This window comes from Mesocricetus auratus, unplaced genomic scaffold (assembly GCF_017639785.1).
Source record: "Mesocricetus auratus isolate SY011 unplaced genomic scaffold, BCM_Maur_2.0 Super-Scaffold_100008, whole genome shotgun sequence".
Lineage (NCBI taxonomy): Eukaryota > Metazoa > Chordata > Mammalia > Rodentia > Cricetidae > Mesocricetus > Mesocricetus auratus.
In genome coordinates this window covers 33,733,283-33,754,081 of record NW_024429192.1, presented here as the reverse complement: position 1 = coordinate 33,754,081, position 20,799 = coordinate 33,733,283, and the positions used below count along the sequence as shown (strand labels likewise).

The window sequence follows — 20,799 nt, the reverse complement described above, 5'->3', positions numbered from 1 at the left end:
TAGGTAAGTTAGGTTTTCTAGGTATATAGAGATGTATTTGAGACAGATAGATAAACAAACAGTCTTCAAACCTCTCAAAGACCTTCAGAAAATGGCATTTAAAATGGTTAAGGGTTTTTCTTGACAATGAGAAATGTCTGCTCCTGGCAGCACCAATTATGTCTGAGAGGAAGATGGGCATCGAAGAAACTGCTCTTGCCTGTACTGCTTGACTGTTGTTGTATAATCTGGACATGCAGGACCCACAGAAAAGTGACTGCTGAACTCAGTCTTATAGGGTTCCTGCTTCATGAAAGAGTCTAAGAGACTTTCTACAGGACAAAGAAAAATGACTGACAGACTGCCAATGCAGATGGACAGTTTAAAATTTCCTGCTTTGCTGAGAAGTGTTCCAGACACATTGTGGCCTATGGGCTGAAGATGGATGCCCCAACGTTACAGAGGAACTTCGGGTGACTGTCCAGGCAGTAGGATACCTCTGTCAAGCCTAGTGTTTATATATTATCCTTCTGTGGTCTTTGATGGAGTTGAAGACAGATAGTTATAATTATAGTTTTCCTTAGTTATGATAAGAGATAAACTACATATAGGACTTTGGACTCACAAGAATGAGATAGATGACATTTTCTTTAAATCTTGCTAAATCTTGGTAGACAAAATATTGTAACTGTATTCTTACTTGATAACTGTTCTGTTATATATAATTTGACTATGTTAAAGTTAAGACCTTTCTTTTGTTTAAACAGAAAAGAGGAGATGTTGGCGAAGTCCTGTTATTTGCTTGTTATTTGTCAATAAAGTACTGTTGAGCCAATAGGAATCTAGATGGGAGGGACTAGGAGTCCAGGAGGATTCTGGGAAGGAGAAACACAAGAGAGTTCGAGATGTAACGCCATGGGGTAGGATCCTGGAACTATTCTCCGGTAAGAGACATACTTAGATTAACAATTATGGGGTAATTACTTAAAGCAGAGCTAGCCAGTAAGAGACAAGCAAGGCCAACAGCTTCATAATTCATATAGCCTCCTGTGTGTTTATTTGGGACTGATGCGGATCTGGAACCAGGCGGGCAGGAAGGCTCCTCTCAAAGAAAAAGCTTCTCTTAACAGGAGGGGGAGAGGGAGAGGGGGAGGGGGATAGGGAGAGGGGGAGAGAGAGAGGGAGAGAGGGGGAGAGAGAGGGGGGGAGAGAGAGGAGGAGAGGGGGAGAGGGGGAGGGGAGGGGGAGGGGGAGGGAGGGAGGGAGAGAGAGAGAGAGAGAGAGAGAGAGAGAGAGAGAGAGAGAGAGAGAGAGAGAAAGAGAGAAGACCAATCTACAGGGCACATTCCAGAAAAAAAAAAAACAAAAAAAAAAACAGAAACAACCAAAGAGGAGCAATTTTGACAATATTCTTCCTTCCCTAGAAGGAATATCAACTTCCTTCCTCTAAGACCTCACTCTTTGTCTAAAATGTTTGAGAGACACTTAACAAAGTGCTCAACATCCCTAGCCATCCGGGAAATACAATCAAAACAATTCTGAGATACCATCTTACTTCTGTCAGAATGGCTAAAATCAAAAATACTAATGACAGTTTATGCTGGAAAGGATGTGCAGAAAGGGGAACACTCCTCCAAGGTGGGAGTGCCAACCTGTACAGCCACTTTGGAAATCAGTATGGAGATTCCTTAGGAAAATGGGACTCAGCCTACCACAAGACCCAGCAATTCCACTCTTAGGCATATACCCAAAAGATGCACATTCATACAACAAGGACATCTGTTCTACTATGTTCATAGCAGCATTATTTGTAATAGCCAGAACCTGGAAGCAACCTAGATGTCCCTCAACTGAAGAGTGGATAGAGAAAATGTGGTACATTTACACAATGGAGTACTATTCAGTGGGGGAAAAAACAATGGAATCTTGAAATTTGCAGGCAAATGGATGGCACTAGAAGAAACCATCCTGAGTGAGGTAACCTAGTCACAAAAAGACAAACATGGAATGTACTACTCACTCATATATGGATTTTAGACATGAATCAGGGGAGTGCCAGCCTACAATCCCAGTGCCAGTGAGTCTGGGGGAAAAAAACCTTCATCCAGTGACTGATGGAAGCTGAGGCAGACTCCCACAGTTAAATACTAAACTGAACTCCTGGAATACAGTGACAGAGAGAGAGGACTGATGAGCAAAGGGGCCAAGACTGGGCTTGTTTAACCCATAGAAACAGCTGACCTGAACAAGGGGAAGCTCTTTAACTCCAGACTGATGGCTGGGAGGCCAGCATGGGACTGATCCAGACCCCCTGAATGTGTTTGTCACTGAGGAGGCCTAGGCAATCTATGGAGCCTTGGGTAGTACATCAGTATTTATCCCTAGCATACAAATGGACTTTGGGTGCCCATCCCACAATGAGGGATGCTCTCTCAGCCTGGACTCTTGTGGGAGGGCCTAGGCTCTGCCCTGGATGAAATAACAGACTCTGGAGATCCCCCATGGAGGGCCTCACCCTCCTGGAGATCAGAGTGGGGATTGGGAGGGAGGCTGGGGGTTTGAGGAGGCAGGAGAGGAGAAGAGGGAGAGGAAGCTGGGATTGACATGTGAAGCAAGCTTGTTCCTAATTTAGATTTAAAAAAAAGACCTCACTCTTCTTGAATACCTAGCTGTCTTGCTACAAAGGCAAGATAAAAGCTATCCACCCTAAGCATTCTTTTAGAAATAAATCAAGCTGTTTGAAGGCTTTAATAAAGCCTACTTTTCCCCCCAGAAACTTTGTCCAGTAAAAGGGTGCTTTTGTTATCTTTACAGTGTAGACAACAAGAAAAAAGACAGAAGGGAGGAAGAGAGAGAAAACACAATGGTTAAGACACTCAAAAGTGGATACAGGCATGCTGTGTAGGAAAAAGAAAATGAGCTGTTGAGACTGAAAAGAATGGAACTTTCACATAAGGGAAAGAGACGCATGTTCAAATCCATATAATGCCAAACTTCATGTAAGACAGTAGTCCACTCCTACAGTTTTCTCACAATGTAAAGTCCTTTGGGACAAAGACTATTTCAATAGTAATATTTTAGAAAGCATTCAATTAGCTCATGGCAGGGAGAAAAAAGGCAAGAACCACTATTACAAACAGACACTAATAATACTTAGCATCTCTACATAGCCATGTCTTGCTTAACGAAAAGAGCACAAATGTGAAGGTCACCGTAACCTGAAGGCTCATTTCTTAAAGCTCCTCGTTTCTAAGCAGCCTTATACAGACCATCTCTGAAAGCTAGGATTCCAGCATGTGGCCTTTAAGCATTCACTTACTTTGTGCTAGACATAAACTTCTGGGCAATGAAAAACAGAAGGTATATTAGCATTCTAAGCTTCAAATAATTCCCATGGGGTTCTGGTCCATGATATACAATAACTTACCTTCTTGTTTTTAACTAAGTCCTAACAAGATATTGGAATCCTTGACAGAGAAGAAACATGAGGCTGGGCCCAATAACTAACCAACCCAACAGATACAAAGTAACCCACTTGCATGTTCTAGGCACCCTACCCAGTGCTAGGGGTTTAGCAGCGGAAGAGGAAAAACACAAAAACAAAAACAAAAAACTGTCTTTCTCAAGCCTTCTGAACATATTACAGAATCGCCTAGGGTGCTGGATTTATAAAACAAACATCTTATTGTTAAGTAAGCCAACTAGAGTCGGCTGAGGAATCTACATTGTAACAGTCACCCCGTCCCCAGGTGTTCCGCTGAGGTCACCCTCTGACACCACATTCTTGAACAATGAACTGATTGCCTCTCTGGATTCAGCTGAAATCAACGCCTGGTGGTTATATAGGGAAGAGAGAAGTCTGGTCAGGAAGACCACTATTTAATAGTGATCAGATGAGGTCAGTGTTGATAAAGTTAAACACTAACTAGAAAACTCACAGAGAATACTAATTCCAACCCTGCTGCTCAACCTCAGCAAATAGCGGTGACTGTAATGAGCACACAGAATATTTATTCCCAGGCGCAGAGTGGGACCCACAATGAGAAATCCCCTCACTGCAGTCCACATTGCTAACGCGGTACAAGGGCACTGCCAGTCACACACTCGTGCGGTCAAAGAGCTGCTTCCTGGACTGCAGGAGGATGGGCTTGACAAAGCAGCCTTTTATTGAACAAAGTTTCTTGGGAGGAGGGGGGAGAAGCAAATGTTTAGGCTTCAACCTTCCAAACAGTTTGGCTTCTTTCTAAAATAAGCCTGCCAGTGGGGTGTGGTCAGTGGGGAGGGGAAGACACTCCTGGAAAGGAGAGTTCTCCACACCCCTGCTCCTGTTAATACTTGTCCTCCTGTGACATTTTTTTCTCACACATCATGATTCTGGTTTTGTCAGAAAAATCCAGAACTGCTAAAGATCTGCATACAGTTTTCCCAAGTGTCTAATGGAGACTTAGCCTCTTCTCTACAGATGCAGGAGTAAATGATGGAGGCTCAGCCTCTTCTCTACAGATGCTGGAGGAATGGTAGAGACTCAGCCTCTTCTCTACAGATGACAGAGTAGGTTATGGAGACTTAGTCTCTTCTCTACAGATGCTGGAATGAATGATAGGGGCTTAGCCTCTTTCTCTACAGATGCTGAAGTGCATGATGGAGGCTTAGCCTCTTTCTCTACAGATGCTGGAGTAGCCTCTTTCTCTACATATGCTAGAGTGGAATAATGGAGGCTTAGCCTCTTTCTCTACAGATGCTGGAGTGGATGATGTAGGCTTAGCCTCTTTCTCTACAGATGCTGGAATGGATGATGGAGGCTTAGCCTCTTTCTCTATAGGTGTTGGAGTGAATGATGTTTTAGCAACCTCTAATGGGATTTCATCAGCAGTCATTGTGAACACTGCTAAACACAAGGTCACTTAATCTCATTTGGGAAAGTCCTTCCATTTTAAGCACCACCTGCCAACTGGCTGTCCTTGGGGATGTTGGCCACGCCTAGCCTTTTCTGATTAGAATTGACATTCTCTTTCTCTTCCAGTCCTCTCAGCCCCATGATGCCTGAAATCATGTGCCCTCTCTGCATGTTTATTTCTATGGCACACGGGAAACTGCCTCCCGGGTCTACAGCCACAGGACTGGAGACAGTGTATGGGAAGGGAAGGAATCAGGGCAGGTCTGTGCGGTTCTCTCTCTCCTCACTAATGTCAGCTGGATTTAGACCCTGCCCTCCAAACCACATCTTCCACTGCAGCCTCATTAGGCCTGGCCTTCCGGGCATGTTGCTTCTCACCACACAGACTACCTGACCCAACTCCTGTGATGAAACTAGAAGCTGCCAGAACAAGGCCTTCACTACACTGTGAACAAGCCATGCTCCAGTCTTCCCTGGACTAAAGAAAAGATGATATGCAACAAAGGCACTTTCATAGATCCACTGGCTAGCTGTGGTCATCACAGTAAAATGCCCTGCAGAACACCAAAAAGGCCCCTTGGTACCTTCCAACAGCTGATGGGGAGGCAGCGTCACTGTCTTCAGTGGTATAGATGCTGGTGAGTTACTCATGCTTTATTGGACAGTTTCATACCCCTGCCCATCCTGGTGGCTCTTGTTAAGGTGAGTAGGCCACAAAACAAAATAAAAAGACATGATAAGCAGGAAGGGGACTTGTCGGGAGGAGGGGACATGGTTGCAGTGGAAGGGGGTTGAGAAAGAATGAATGGGTAATCAAAATGTATGTCATTAATAAATAGAAGTTTTAAATAAAACACAAAAATCTTGAAAAGTCAAAACAGACCTGCCTATTTCAGCGGGAGCACCTTACAGACAAAAGGCTTTTTAGCAAAACCACATTCTGGATGTGACCTCACAAGTATGTAAGTTTCAGGACAGACAGATAATATGAGATGGCCCCCAGACCTGTAATCTCTGTATGTTATGAGTCTTCATCCACAGGGTCAGAGATAAAAGCAAAAAAGACTAATCTAGTCTCTGAGAAAGGAAGAAAAAGACTACGTCCAGGAAACCAACCACAAATCACAACTAATGCCAGTGCATTATAACAAAGAGAAGGGCTCACTGCCTCTTAGCTCAGAGTTACTTGGGGCTACCTCCAGGCCAGTCCTTTATTCCCTTAGCTACCACCTTAGGCCTCAATGTGGTCCTTAACTGTAGCACAATAAATGAAAGACCCAGAGACTGATACTGGGTTCAAGCTTCAAGCTAAAGATCAGAAAATGTATGATTTATTAAAGCTAGCCCGAGGATTCAGAAAGCAATGTCAGTCACAAGCTAGAGAAGCCAAGCAGTGTTGGTACACAACTTTAATCTCACTACTTGGGTGGGAAAAGTAGATAGATATCTGTTAGTTCAAGGCCACACTGAGCTATATGAAACTGATCCAGTCATGGAGAGAAATAGTTCACATAAAGATGATCTCAACACTTGGGATCACACACCTTTAATCCCAGAACTCATGAGAGGTATTTAAGACAGGAACAGGGTCTCAGAGCTGGCATTTATTCTCCAGCTACACTCAGGATAATAAGTCTCCAGCCACACTGAGGAGAGCACTGAAGTCTGAGTGAGTCTGAGGAGCAGTGAAGTCGGGAGCAGTTTCAGGATCACCCCTTTGGTCTGAGCAGAGGTAGGGAAGAGCTAGTGGCCGGCTGCTTTATTTTTCTGATCTTCAGTTTGAAGCTTGAACCCCAATACCAGTCTCTGGGTCATTTATTTATTGTGCTACACTTAACTATACCATGAATATGATGCCCACCATGGAGGCCAGGCACATGAACCTGAAGATTATTTTTTTTTGTAGAAATACAATTTCCCATTACAAGTCCTAAATCCTCTTTGTTCAATGTTCTACTGCTGTCTATTATGAATTAAACTGGCTTTTAGGTACCAGCAATCCCTATTCTACCGGTATAAAGAAAAAGGATTTCCACATCAATGATTCAGAGACAACCACCTGGAAAACTGTCCTTTCGTAAATGATGCTGCCAGCAGTAGAGTGGACTTGTGCTTTTTAAATGACCATTAACAGGACATAAAACAGGTGGTTATGGCACTATTTCTGGGCTCCAAATTAAAAGGTAACTAGAGGCTGCAATTTTAAGGCAGTCAAACAGCACGCATCTCAGCTCAAACATCTGGCATTCGAATGATTTCAGAAATCTTTGGAGGGGGGAAAAACAAGGGAAGGAGGAAATGGAATGGCTATGATGAGATCTGGTTGCCTTGCAACCTGGGTGTATCTGGCGCTGCTCTACTCCATATGCTGGCCTTCTGTGATTCGCATAGCTATGATGGTTTATTTCTGTCTCCGTCCCACAACAGAAGCCCGTAGTTACAGTTCAGCCCTAGCCCGAGGACTGAGATTCTCAGCAGCTTAGGTGGCACTGTGTACCACTCGCTGTTCTCACGAGGCTGCTCTTTTCTCCCCAGAGTCCTTTGCTCACTCATACCGTTTCTGTGACCCCCCTCATGAGAAGTGAAGCAACATCGGGAGCCTGCAACTCTGATGTGAATTCTCAAGCTGCTATTATAGCTGGGGCCTTGGGGGGGGAGTGCAAATCAGTGAGAGGGGGCTGTGTAAGTGCAAGGTTAGATCACCGGTATCACAAACAGTAAATACTAGCACGGGGCAGTCATCCACATACCATTAAAAAAACAGACCTGAAGGAGAGCTGGAGACCAAAGGATAAGCCCAATCCTTCTCTTCCCAGAGCTCTACAGTGCCTAACCACGGCTGGCACCACCCTGCCCCCCAACTTACATCCACCCTTTTCTGTACATTCCAAGATAAATACAAACACGCAATGTAAATATATAAGCAAAGGGCCATGAAAAATATTCCAAAGCTAAATTATCTTTCAACTTCTTGCTAGGGCCTCGCCACTCCTAATTCATCTGGTGGCTGGTCCCTTCCCTTATCATGGACACTCTTCACTCCATTCAATTGGGTTTGCACACACTGGCACACAATACTGTGGATCCTCAGAACATTTGAATGGTGTCCTCTCTGCAAAGTTCCTGTTTGGATGTGTCCATGCATCATTCCCAGACACAGCCCAGATCTCTGCTCTGATGCTACCCAGTGAAGACTTTGATGGTCATACCTCCTAGACCAGATCTCTGCTCTGATGCTACCCAGTGAAGACTTTGATGGTCATACCTCCTAGACCAGATCTCTGCTCTGATGCTACCCAGTGAAGACTTTGATGGTCATACCTCCTAGACCAGATCTCTGCTCTGATGCTACCCAGTGAAGACTTTGATGGTCATGCCTCCTAGACCAGATCTCTGCTCTGATGCTACCCAGTGAAGACTTTGATGGTCATACCTCCTAGACCAGATCTCTGCTCTGATGCTACCCAGTGAAGACTTCGATGGTCATACCTCCTAGACTGTACTCTGGACCCAGCACTTCCATGCTGCCTTGCTCCTTCATTCTGCTTTGGTTCAGCTTTACAGCATGCTATGCATCAATCTACACCATTTACTGTCTTCTCTCATCTAGTAGAATATGAAACTATGTAAGGAAAGATACTTAGATATTTAAACAAGATTTTATAACAATTAAATTTTAAGATTTTAGTACTTATTTAAACATATGTACTAGAAAATATCAAGGCACTATTGTTGAGGGGATACACATAAATTTTATTTGTAAAATTATCTGCATATGTACATGGGGAATGACCCGAAAGAATGGCACATGTCTTTGGGAAGCCAGAGTTCTGAATGTGCCTTTATTTTATATTTTCAGAGGTTTACAAAAGCATAAATTACAATTTTAAAAAAGATTCTAAATGGCCTAGTACTGTAGTTGAGTTAAAAAAATCAATGAAAATTAGACACTTAAACTATAAATACTGCACAGTGGTGAATTCCTTGTTTCATACCATATGCCACATTGTCAAAGCAGATCCTTACCTAACCACTTACAGCTGAAATCACTACGGCTCACAGCTTCAACTCTGACTCACCAACAAGAGGCCACCTCCAGCTGACCCCTGGTGCTTCACCAGAAATCAAAAGGCAGAGAGTTCACACCTCACCTAGTCACTGCCAGAATTGAGATGTCAAGTGCCAAATATCCCATTGTGGAAGAAAGGCTGGCAATTTCAGGAGAGAAAATTCTAGTTGGTCACTGAGGCAGTATCTACTTTATGAATAAATGTAATGCAAAGAATAAGAAATTTCTGGCATACAACTTCTAGAAAGTATCTGACATTAGTATATGTAAAAACACAGAAATACATTTCAGGTTATTTCTGGAACTACATGCCATAAAAGACAGATAAATACAAGGCAAATTCCTAAAAAGCATGCTATGCCAGTGCCTTGGGGTTTCTATTGTTGTGAAGAGTCACCATGACCACAGCAACTCTTATGAAGAAAAACATTTAACTGTGGTGGCTCGATTACAGTTCAGAGGTTTTGTTCATTATCTTCATGGCGGGAAACAAGGCAGCATGCAGGCAGACATGGTGCTGGAGAAGGAGCTGAGAGTTCCACATCTTGACTCACATGCAACAAGGAGTAGTCTATCTCACAGGGTGTGGCTTGAGTATATATTTAACACCTCAAAACCTGCCTCTACAGTGACATACTTCTCCAACAAGACCACACATCTTTATAGTGTCACACCTTTGGGGGCCATTTTCTTTCACACTACCACAACCAAGGAAACCACCAATATTTGGGGAGCCACCTCAAATATTCTAGCCATTACCATGGGTCTTCTCTTTGTTCCAACAGTCTCAGAGAATTTGGCACTGAACACCTAATATCTGTCTTTTGGGTGTTTTGTTTTGTTTTGCTTCTTGAGACAGGGTCTCACTGTGTATTCCTAGCTGCACTGGGACTAGCTCTGTAGACCAGGCTGGCCTCGAACTCAGGGATCCACCTGCCTCAGTCTCCAGTTCTGAGATTAAAGTCAATAAGGCAGAGACCTTGCCTGTGCCATAATAGTTTAACAATCATGGCCAGTGGCCAGTGGTGAGAGGGGATGTTACAGGGTTCAGTGCATATTCAACAGAAAGTTGGGCAGTAATGACATTCACACAGAGGTTTTTTTTTTCTTTGTTTTTGAGAAAACATTTAATTTTGTCCTTTTGAAAAACACTCAAATAACAGCAGATAGAAGGAAATAATTACTAGATAAAATGAGCAAGAGGTAACAAAAAGAGTTTGGAAGAGGAACCAGACAGAAAATACTTAGGGCTGATAAAACTACAGTATGAATGCTGAAAAAGCAGTTGTCATTTTGGCATAGCCTAAGAATTTCAGAAAAATTCCAGTGACTTAGAGGGCAAAAGCAAGAGAAGAAACAAGGCTGAAAATGCTAACCTGCATCCCAACTAACAGCCATAAATTACACACATTTGGTAGGCAATTAGGGGTAAAAATTAAAGTCTTCAAGGTCTGGAATCCAAGCACACAAGGGACCATAGGAAGGGAGTTTTAGAAACGCCCGTCAAGCTAGGTGACTGAGACAAACGCTTCTAAAGGAAAAGAACACAGCAAATTCCTGCCAATATGAAAAGGAGCCGATGAAAAATCTATTATTCATCTTAGTACTGGAATTAAAAGGAGATTCAATTTTCTCAAAATTTACAAAGGTAAAAAATTAGTCACATATATAAAAGGAAATGAGATTGCTAGAAAAAAATTAACACCAGCAGAATTAAACAGAGAAATAGTTTCAGAATCCATCGGGGGAAAATACTCAGAAATGTAAAAACTAAAAATGTATCTCACATCTACTATTCCTTGTTGGACATAATCCGGCATAACTAGGGACTTAACCAAGGAAAATATGAAATCCTAAACTGGAGGGAGTTGGTGTAAATTTGAATAGCAGGACAGAATGAGACCGGCGGAAGGAGATCTTGGGGGGGGAGGCATTGCGGGGGAACTGAACAATGTAATTTTGTAATATGGAAAGAAAAGAGAACACTTTTGTAAATGTTCTTGGGCATCTTGGAAGAGGTAACAATGAGAAAATAAAAAAGGAAGCAGTTTTGATCCAGGAAGACCAGAAGGTCACATGAAGGGAAGCATTATGATACAGGGCTTTGCCTTGGGACTGATCAAGACCCCCTGAATGTGGGTGTCATGAGGAGGCCTAGGCAATCTATTGAGCCTTGGGTAGTAGATCAGTATTTATCCCGAGTATACAAATGGACTTTGGGCTCCCATCCTACAATGAGAGATGCACTCTCACCCTGAACTCTTGGGGGAGGGTCTAGGCCCTGCCCTGGATGAAATGACAGACTATGAGCAACCCCATGGAGGGCCTCACCCTCCCTGGGGAAATGAGGAGGGATTGGGGGGGGATTGGTGGGAGGGCATGGAGGAGGGGAGGGAAAGGGAGAGGGACCTGGGATTGACATGTGAAGCAACCTTGTTTCTAATTTAAATTTAAAAATAAAAAATTATAATCAAAAAGAAAAAATACAGGGCTTTGCTAGACAAAATAAATTTACACAGTAATAAATTTCTGAAGACTCAATTTTTATTTAGTCCCTCAAATGATAGTAATTGTTTACATGAGTGTGTGAAGGAACTGGAAAGGGTGTAAAATGCATACTCATCTACCATTATCAGAAGCTAGCAGATACTACCTAAAGTGAGTAAATAATAATAAAGCATTATTTAGATATTGATACAGAAATACTGGAAGAAACAGATTGTGTAATTAAAGCAATTTCCTCTTTAAAAAAATCTCAAGAATGGGCTCACACTTCTTGATTGTTTCTACACCTCTCTGCCTTTCACTGTGTTGTTATTTTTAGAAGAGGAAGGAAGAAGCGGTTCAGTTTGGTGGAGCATGCCTGGAATCCCAGCACCAGGGAAACTAAGGCAGGAAGGTCCTAAGTTCCAGGCCAGTCTGGCCTACATAGTGAGTCTGAGGCTACCTTGGGCTAAAGAGTGACACCCAGTTCAGAAAGTCAGAAAAAGGGAGAGAAGAGGTCAGTAAAGGAGGAGCAAACAACTAGGTCACATCTTGCTCACTGTTGGATTCCCAGAACCCAGGAAAGTGCCCGACACAATGACACTCAATTCTTAGGGGTTGTAGATAGATGCTGTCAAGACATGCGATTGAAAAGGGGAGGCATGTGTGCAGGGATCAACTGGTGCTTTTTTGTGTATGGCTTTTCAATAAAATATTAGTCTTCTGAACATATAAAGCACATTCATTTTACAGACCTATTAGCCTACTGGCTGGCGTGCAAAGGCTGGGGCCTGGAAGTGAAGAGCCAGCCACCTTGTACTGTAACTGAGGACCTAGTCACATGGATGCCAGGTGACCTCTAGATGAATTAAGAGTTTTGTGGTTTCACCCAGTTCTACATTATTGATTAGAATACATAGGTCTCAATTATACCTTTAGAGAACATCAACTCTGCGCCCCCCAAAAACCCCAAATGATCCTACAGTGTACACAATACAATAGGGTTTGCATCCCTAACCATCCCTAACCAAAATTTTTCTTACTTGAAAAAAATCATCATAGTCTGTTCTTCTCAGATCAATAATTCTTAGATTTTCTTCTTTTATAGACAAATGTTCATCAGGTCTCAAGCCAATCTCCCTTCTTTCTCTAACAGGTGATTCACACAAGTTGTAAGTGTCAAGAGCTGGACAGGAACCTTTGTCTCCCTGCACCCTGGCCTGTTCACTCAGGCTCCACCTACTGAGAACAGGCTCCACCCACTGAGAACAGGCAGGTGACACCGAGCTGGCAGCAGCCACTTTACTCCCTCCCCCCTCCTGCTTTGTACCTTGCTCTGTTTTCTTTTTAAATGTACCTTGGAGATAGTTCCTTGAGGCACAGAGCAAGTTTTGCCATGCTGTCCAACAAGTACACGATATTAACATAACAATAGTAGATAGATGTACAATTTCGTAACTAATAGAATCTACTTTTCCTCTTTTGCTATTAAAATAACACTGCACTCACTACACTCTCACAAACCATTTAGCCTGTCAAAAACTTTAAAGTTTTATTTATTTATACAGTTATCTGCATGCGTGCTTGTACACCAGAAGAGGCACCAGATCTCATTATAGATGGTTATGAGCCACCATGTGGTTGCTGGGAATTGAACTCAGGTCCTCTGGAAGAACAGCCCCATGCTCTTAACCTCTGAGTCATCTCTCCAGCTCCCTGTCCCAAACTTGATATGTGTGACAGAATTCCTACAGTGAAGTTGTTGAGTGTGTGGGTCTCCTGCTTCCCTCCAAAGGGTGTTATCAGTTTACTTTTGTCACAGTTACTTTTAAATTGCAGGCGTAAAAACGCTACGCAACACACAAAAGAAAACACTGAACCGGCAAACGCAGGGTGGCTGGAAGAGCTGAGAGCTCACATCTGGATAGGCAAGCAGGAAGCAGAGAAAGCTAACTGGGATTGATGTGAGCTTTTGAAACACCGCTGTACTTCCTACAAGGTCACCCCTCCTAAGCCTTCTAAACAGTTCCAACTGGGGACGGAGTATTCGAACACATGAGCACATGGTGGGCCATTCTCACTCAAACCACCACAGGCCTCATTAAAGCAGATGAGTAGGATCCCGACTGTCAATTGCAAACTGGAGTTCTGCTTATCAGATTAGCACAATATGCTATCTTCCTATAGTTTTAATCTATTTGAAGGAGACTGACCTGTGTGTTTAAATATAGATTCATAATTCACAATGTATACATTTACTTTCCTCTCCCAGCTCACAAGACTATAAATTCCTTATTGTACAGACACTGACCTAGTCCACCTGGCCAGATGTCTAGCTGCATGCTATTGTCTTTTGTTTCCATTTAGGATCACATTCCAAGGCCAGCCTTCCCTTATGGCTCTTCCCAAGTGAAGCAGAGACTATGGTGGTCACATAGTGGAGGCTTCAGATTTAGAAGGAGCCACTTGACTTCTGATTGTCCCACGGGTGCTGTAGGACACTTGGTCAGCCGAGAACCCTTTGCAATCCTTCAACCCTATGAGATAGAAGTAAAGAACCTTCTCCCAATGCCGCACAAAGGTTTATAAGAAAAAAATATTGTATCTGTTCAAAACCCCAAGCACAAGACTATCATAAAAGGTTAGTTTTGTTTTGTCATCACTAATCTGTCAAGGGAAAAAAAAACCTAGGTGGCTAAGCAGACTGCTATTTCTGTGTTTTGGAACGCTTCCCTGAAATCCTCCAGAAGTTAAACACTGAGAGAGAGTCCGGATGGAGCTGTCCCACCACTCAGCTAGTAACACCTACCTGCTAAACACTGGGGGTGAATTATTTCTAGCTGCAAACCTTCAACAGGTCCTGTAGCAGAGTCAAACTACTCAGTGCACAGATCACTACCCACTTGGAACGCTGAATCCTCAAGGAATGCACTTTTCTGGCTCCACCTATGTGTAAATTCTTGTTGAGGCTGCAGAGTCGAGGAGGAGTAAGGGGAACAGAGAGAAAGTACTGTCAGCCTCTGGCTAGAGCTACAACCACATCTCCCACACTATTCTGAGTTAACAACACTAATAGAAACATACTCAGGGAAAAGTCGCTATTCACTATATGACATTAATGAAGAAATGCAGGCCAATGAGAAGGCTCAGCCAGTAAAGGCGATTGCTGTCAAGCCTGACAACTGAGGTCAATCCTAGGGACTTCGTGGTGGAAGACAAAAACAGAATCCTGCCAGTTGCCCTTGGACATCCACGTACACACATCCATGCATACACACACACAAACACACACACACACACATACAAATAAGCAAAATAAATATATTTTTCTAAACAGAAAAATGATCTGAACCAAACAAATCATCCATACCAAAAACATATTTATACTGAGGTTAGTTTTATCCCATCATCCTTCTGTGTCCACTATGCAGCATCATATTGGGAATATATGCACAAAGCAACCACATCAGCTTGTAGAGTTAACAATAATTTCTTTAACAAGTTACTCTCCTGGTAGCTCTCTTTTCACTGGAGATCCTGGCTTGAATTTATACCAACCTATGATTCCCTGCCACCACTGTATTATTTAGCATTTCTAACATAGCTTACTTCATTAGAACTTTCAATAGGGAATGGAATACTTGGAGGCATTATTTTCTGTTTTTCAAACTGCCATTATTCTTTTTATTTCCCACTGATGAATAAAAATGTTAAAAACATCGCTGGCTCAATAAAGGCAGGAGTTCTGATTACAATTCCAGTAGATTACACAACTGAATTCTTTTCCAAGGACCCCCACAGCAAGAATTCACATATGAGCGATCCCACAGGCATCCTATGAACTGGGGGGAGGTCTCACTTACAAAAGGTAGACTCTTAAAACTGTAAAACAGCTTACCAATTCTTCTCTGCTGCCAAGAGTAAGTTCCCATTCCAAGTTAACCTGGCAGACCCGTAAGATCCACGCCTCTGAAGGCTTCTAGAATTTGCTAGGCAGTTTTAGTACTTCAAGTATGAAATGCTGGCATGGCACAGGCGTGTCCTTATTCATCAGAGCTTAACCAAAAGACCAAGAGCTCCCAGCCTGGTCACCAGGATACTTTTCGTTTTTGTCCTTTATTTCCAATCTTATCTCCTGCTCTACAGTCCATTAGCTTCCTGACCTCTGTCACTCAACACCTTGGATTGTGATGACAGGCACAAACACCCTCCAGCTACGTTTCACAAACCCACTTGGTGAGTAAAGTACTGCCCCTGGCTGGTAACCACTAGACGACCTGGTTGATGCTCTAACCAACAGCACAGACTCACTCTTTAACTGTGTTTGGGAAAGACAAGACCCAACCCCTGACCTTGAGTTTAGGGGGCCTGTCTTCCCTTCTTCTGTGAAAATCAAAGGGCTTCTTTGGTCAAATGTATATGTATTTGTTTTTGAGATAGGGTATCTCACACTATATTCCAGAATGATCTAGAACTCATTATGGAACTCAAGACTTAATTTGAAGCAGTCAGTCCTCCTGCCTCAGTCACTAGAACGGCAGGACTACAGGAATGATCCAACATAGCCAGCTTCCCTCCACTCCAACTCCTCGAGACGGGGTTTCTCTGTGAAGTTCTGGCTGTGCTGGAACTCACTCTGTAGACCAGGCTGGCCTCAGAGATCCTCTTGCCTCTACCTCTCTGAGTGCTGGGACAAAAGGTGTGCATCACAACCACCCGGTCATACCGGTTTTTTGTTTGTTTGTTTTTTGGGTTTTTACAAGGCAGGGTTTCTATGTATTGTTTTGGAGGCTATCGGTCCAGTCCAGCTTCGAACTCACAGAGATCCACCTGCCTCTGGCTCCCGAGTGCTGGGATTAAAGACGTGCGCCACACCGCCCGGCCCCAGTTTTTAACATATGCTGAAAAGGTATGATTTTGAAGGATGCAAGAGAAAATGGTGTTTAATGAACCAGAGCAATTAAGTCAAAGACCTAAACTCCCCTGTGATCACCAGCAAATCTCTCTCACCTGGGAGGGTTGCCGAGCTCCCTCCCATCCACCTGCCTGAAGGTGAAGGTGTTCTGGGTTAGCCAAATGACACAGATGCTACTGGCAATTGGTAGGTGGGCATCATGGGTGTCAGATGTCCTTCAGTGGACAGGAGAGTCCAGTTTAAAGAACTATTTCTCCCCAGATACAAGGAGGATCTACCATTAAGCACTGCCCCATCCTCACTGTCTTCAAAACTGTAAGAGGCCTCTAAGTGTGGCGCCCCTTTAGACTGTGGGCACCGCATAAATGAGGCACTCAATCAAGCTCTCTGCCCAGGGTAAGTGAAAAGTTAGTCCTTGAGAAATGTTCTCACCATGTGAGCTCCCTCTTGACTTAAGGGTATTACATGGAACCCATAAACAGGTTCATCATGTGATAACAGCAAGAAAAAGGCTTGTGCAATCATTTTCACAAAGCAGATAAAATAAGAAGGTAGGAGTTCACCTACTTCATTCCAACCATATCCATTTCACAGAGCCATTTAAAAACAAAAACAAAACAAAACAAAAGAAAACTCCCAGTGAAGAGTCAACCGTTCTCTCTGGAGACCTAATGACCCAATTCCAACCCCCCCCCCCCAGCCCCGTCTCGTACACACGCACGCACTCATGCACACACACACACCAACGTGCATCTCCTTAACAGACCTTAAATTCCTGCAGACCTCGTGGACCATCTGCCACACCTGTTCCTATTTCTCCCAACCTCCCAAGTTCTCTACCCACAGAAACATCCACAACTCATAGAGCACCATTTAAAGTCACCTATACCAAAAGGCCCCTACTGGACTCCTCTCATCTCTTCTATGAGTCTGGCCTTATGTGCTAATCAATTGGACTGAACAATATATTGACAACTCAAAATGAGACACATTAAAATCTTGGAGGATTTTGGTTTCATTGTTTTGCTTTGTTTTGGCTAGGTTTGGTTATCCAAACAGTGTTCCTCTATGTCTCTGGCTGTCCTGAAAACTTGCTCTCTAGACCAGGCTGGCCTCGAACTTGGAGATCCACCTGCCTCTGCCTCCCAAATGCTGGGATTAAAGGTGTGAAAACTTTTAATTGCAGTTTTTATTTCTACATAATCTATCCTGGCATAAGCATGTCCAGGATCTGTCCAATAACACTTTAAATACTCAACAAAAGGTGATCCTTAACCTTCTTTGACTGCTGATGGTTCAATGAGAACACAGTAGCAGCAAAGTCAAGAAAACAAATGACTGTTCACACCAGGTGAAGCCCAAACACAGTGAAAACAAAGGTTGTCATACACTCCAAACAGGTGAGCAGTAAAATACAATAGTGTGAAGGACATCATCACAGACAGCCAGCGTTTATCCCAACTTATCCCACTGGCCTTGTTTTCATTGGTAGGGAACAAACATCTGTGGAGGGAGAGGATGTCATAAACAAGCCTTTCATCAGTCTCCTTAATACTTATGTTTCATCTTGATTCTCTTAAGAAGCTGCTAAGGGGCTCTGTTCTTAAGAAGCCAGTATTCTGTTTTGTGTTTGGACGTGAGTAAGTTGAGTAATAAAACACTCGGTAAGCCAACACAATGAGTTGTGGCAGGAGATGAGCCTATGCAAGGAAAGCCAGCCAGGGAAGAAAACCATTTCATCCCAAGGTACAAACAAAAAAGGCAGGTATTCATAGGTCATAAAGGGGTCCCAGTGTTGTAGGCTACGTAAGTTTGAGCAGCTCTCTTTAAAACTTTTTTTTTACAGTAAAATAGATTGTGACCATTCAAGTTTGTCAAAAGTTGTGCCAAATATCACTTCTCAAGTCGTAAACTACTAGACACATTACAGGTTGCCGTTACTGCTTTTATGTGGGAGCCCTTTTCCTAGCTATCTTTACATGGCTACCTGCTATAATAATCAACATCGCATGGACTGGACCAACTCTTCTACCCTAAAACCACGCCTACAAATGGTGAACCCTGCTCTCACTAACACTAATAGGTTTTACTGCCACAAAGAGAAACAACTAAGATGCCCCTTTCATTTTCAAATGGGATCACAGTGACAGATCACAATTCTGTTTCTGATCCTGTTAACACCAGGGTTGTTCTATTAGTGGGACGATGGCCACTACTGAGTGGTCCCGTTGGTTTCGTTACACTTTCAATAACGGCTTTGTGTGTTTGTGGCTGTGAAAAGCAAGATTTAAGCCCATATAAAACAGCTAAACACCCACACCAGGGATTATCTGCAATCCCCTTAACATCTGGCCAGTTCTAAAAAAGATGAGGACAAAATTAGTGCTAGCATAAACACAATTAAAATCGCACTGTGAAAAGCCACAGCCTGTACCTACAGGGTGGTGAGGAGAGAGGCCATAGAAGAGGATCTAGCTGCTAGATTAGTCAGCCCCAGGCAGAAAGAGTTCAGAATGGAGGAGTATCTGCCTTAAAAGGGCAAATAGGCCAGGGGAGCAGGCAGGATTTCAGGACAAGGCTGATAGCAACTGGCCTGCTTACTCCGCTCCACCACTCTCATGTTTCCGACTGGTGCTGAGTCTACAGCTTTCCTATCACTGAAGATTGCTAGAGATGTTACAACCATGGCAGCAACCACATCCCAGGTGAGACTCGCCAGATTTCAAAACTATCATGAAGGATCGTGAAACATCGGATCTTAAACCATCAACAACCAGGACAACAGTATCTGAAACTTCCAAGGAAGAATAACCAGTCAATTAGAACTGGCCATTTCTTGGAAAGATGTATTTGGCTAACATGTGATTAGAATGTTAATGTTTCATAATTAGGAACACCAAGGAGCACAAAGGACTAGCAGCAATCGCAAACCCTAAATAGTAATGGAACTAGAACCGTAGTTGCTTCCGATCCATTTTTTTTTCTTTGAAGTCCATCACCAAGTCTTTAGTGTGAGGTAAATATAGCTCTCTAGAGGGCAACCTTCCAAGGACACGGGTTACAGGTTCTTCTGGTGCAACCGAAGTTGGCCTCACGTCTCAAAACAAACAAACAAACAAACAAAAAACCAAACAAACAAAAAGTTGGAAGGAGCGAGTTACCTCCTTCAGGGAGGATGAATGAATTTAAAAACGGGCAATTTAATGAGACGAGTCTTTAAAAATGTCAATCTTTAAAGTAGCTTGGATAGAGGGAAAAAAGATTATAGAAAACGGGCACATACTAATGATTAAACTGAGCCAGCTCCAGCCCTGCTTCCCCGAATCTGAGCTTTCGGATAGACGCCCCAAGTGAGAGACAGAAACGAGGAAGGGCGGCATCATTTGAACTGTAAACAAATCTGGCGGAGGACTTCAGGTTCGGGATGAAGTCTTGGGAAGCTCTTGTTACAACTCTTTGGCTAATCACTTCGAGAAAAACTAAAGATGGCAAAGCACCCGTGGAGGGAGGGTGAGGCTCCCTCGGCGGCTGCAGAGAGGACCCGAGCGGAGGGGACGAACTGGCAAGCCCCGATGGCGGCGGGGAAGGAAGCGCGCGCCGGGAGCCGGCCCGGAGCAAGAACTTCGCCAGATCTAATCCACCCAGGGCGGGACCGGAGGAAACCCGAGCAAAGGAAGAAGGAGCGAACAGCGCCCCCGCGGCTCCCACCTGGCGGCGCCCCGGCTCGCGCCGGTCGGCTGGCCGGTCCCCGGCTTCTCCTCCTCTTCCTCTTCCTTGTCCCGGGAAGGGTTCCGCGGAGCGAAGAACCGGGAGAAGCTGTGCCAGGGGGCGCTGCCCCTCCTGCGGCCGCCGGACATGTCCCCCGCGCCCCCGCGCTGTCCGCGGGCCCGGACGAGGCGGTGGCCGGAGCGCGGGTGGCCGCAGCCCTGGCCTGCCGTGTGCAGCCGGAGTCGGCGCGGGCGGCCAGCGCGGCTCCTCCAGCCCGGCCGGCACGAGCGCTCCCCGTGCGGCTCCTCCTCCCGCCCGCGACCGGAGCAGCCCGCCCCCCGGGAGGAGCCAGCCACCGCCACCGCCCCGCCGCCCGCCCGCCGCCGGCAGCCAACAGGTCCGGGAGGAGCAGCCTGGGGATGCTAGCTAGGCTCCTGCTTTCCGCCCAAACCACCCCAGCCCCGTAGCCCACTTGACTTTGCGAAGTTGCTGTAAATGCTTTGCCCCTTTTGCAAGTTAGTGCAGTTTTAAAAGAGGGTCATTATTGGAAACACCTGGCAAGAGGCAGCACCAGCTTGCTCTGCTGCCCGGAACCAAGGTAGAGCCATTCTAAAGACAGCAAGAGACACCAGGGTCCCATCTGTCCAGTTGTCAGTAACTTGTTTCTGCTTCAGCTGGCTTTAGATGTGGAGTAACTTCTAACTCAGGTATGCTTCGGTTCTCACCCTTCACCTATGGACTAGTGCC

At 44.3% G+C, this 20,799-nt stretch overlaps 1 protein-coding gene across 1 annotated transcript in view; it reads right to left on the bottom strand.

Annotated features, from left to right (window-relative positions):
* Crybg3 (crystallin beta-gamma domain containing 3) overlaps nt 1-20,328 on the bottom strand; it is a 103,850-nt gene extending 83,522 nt beyond the window's left edge. Inside the window, exon 1 of the mRNA XM_040750611.1 lies at nt 20,053-20,328. Within this exon, the coding sequence (XP_040606545.1) occupies nt 20,053-20,201 (149 nt within the window). The 5' untranslated portion in view covers nt 20,202-20,328. The remainder of the gene's footprint in view (nt 1-20,052) is intronic.
* Between the last annotated feature and the right edge of the window lie 471 nt (nt 20,329-20,799).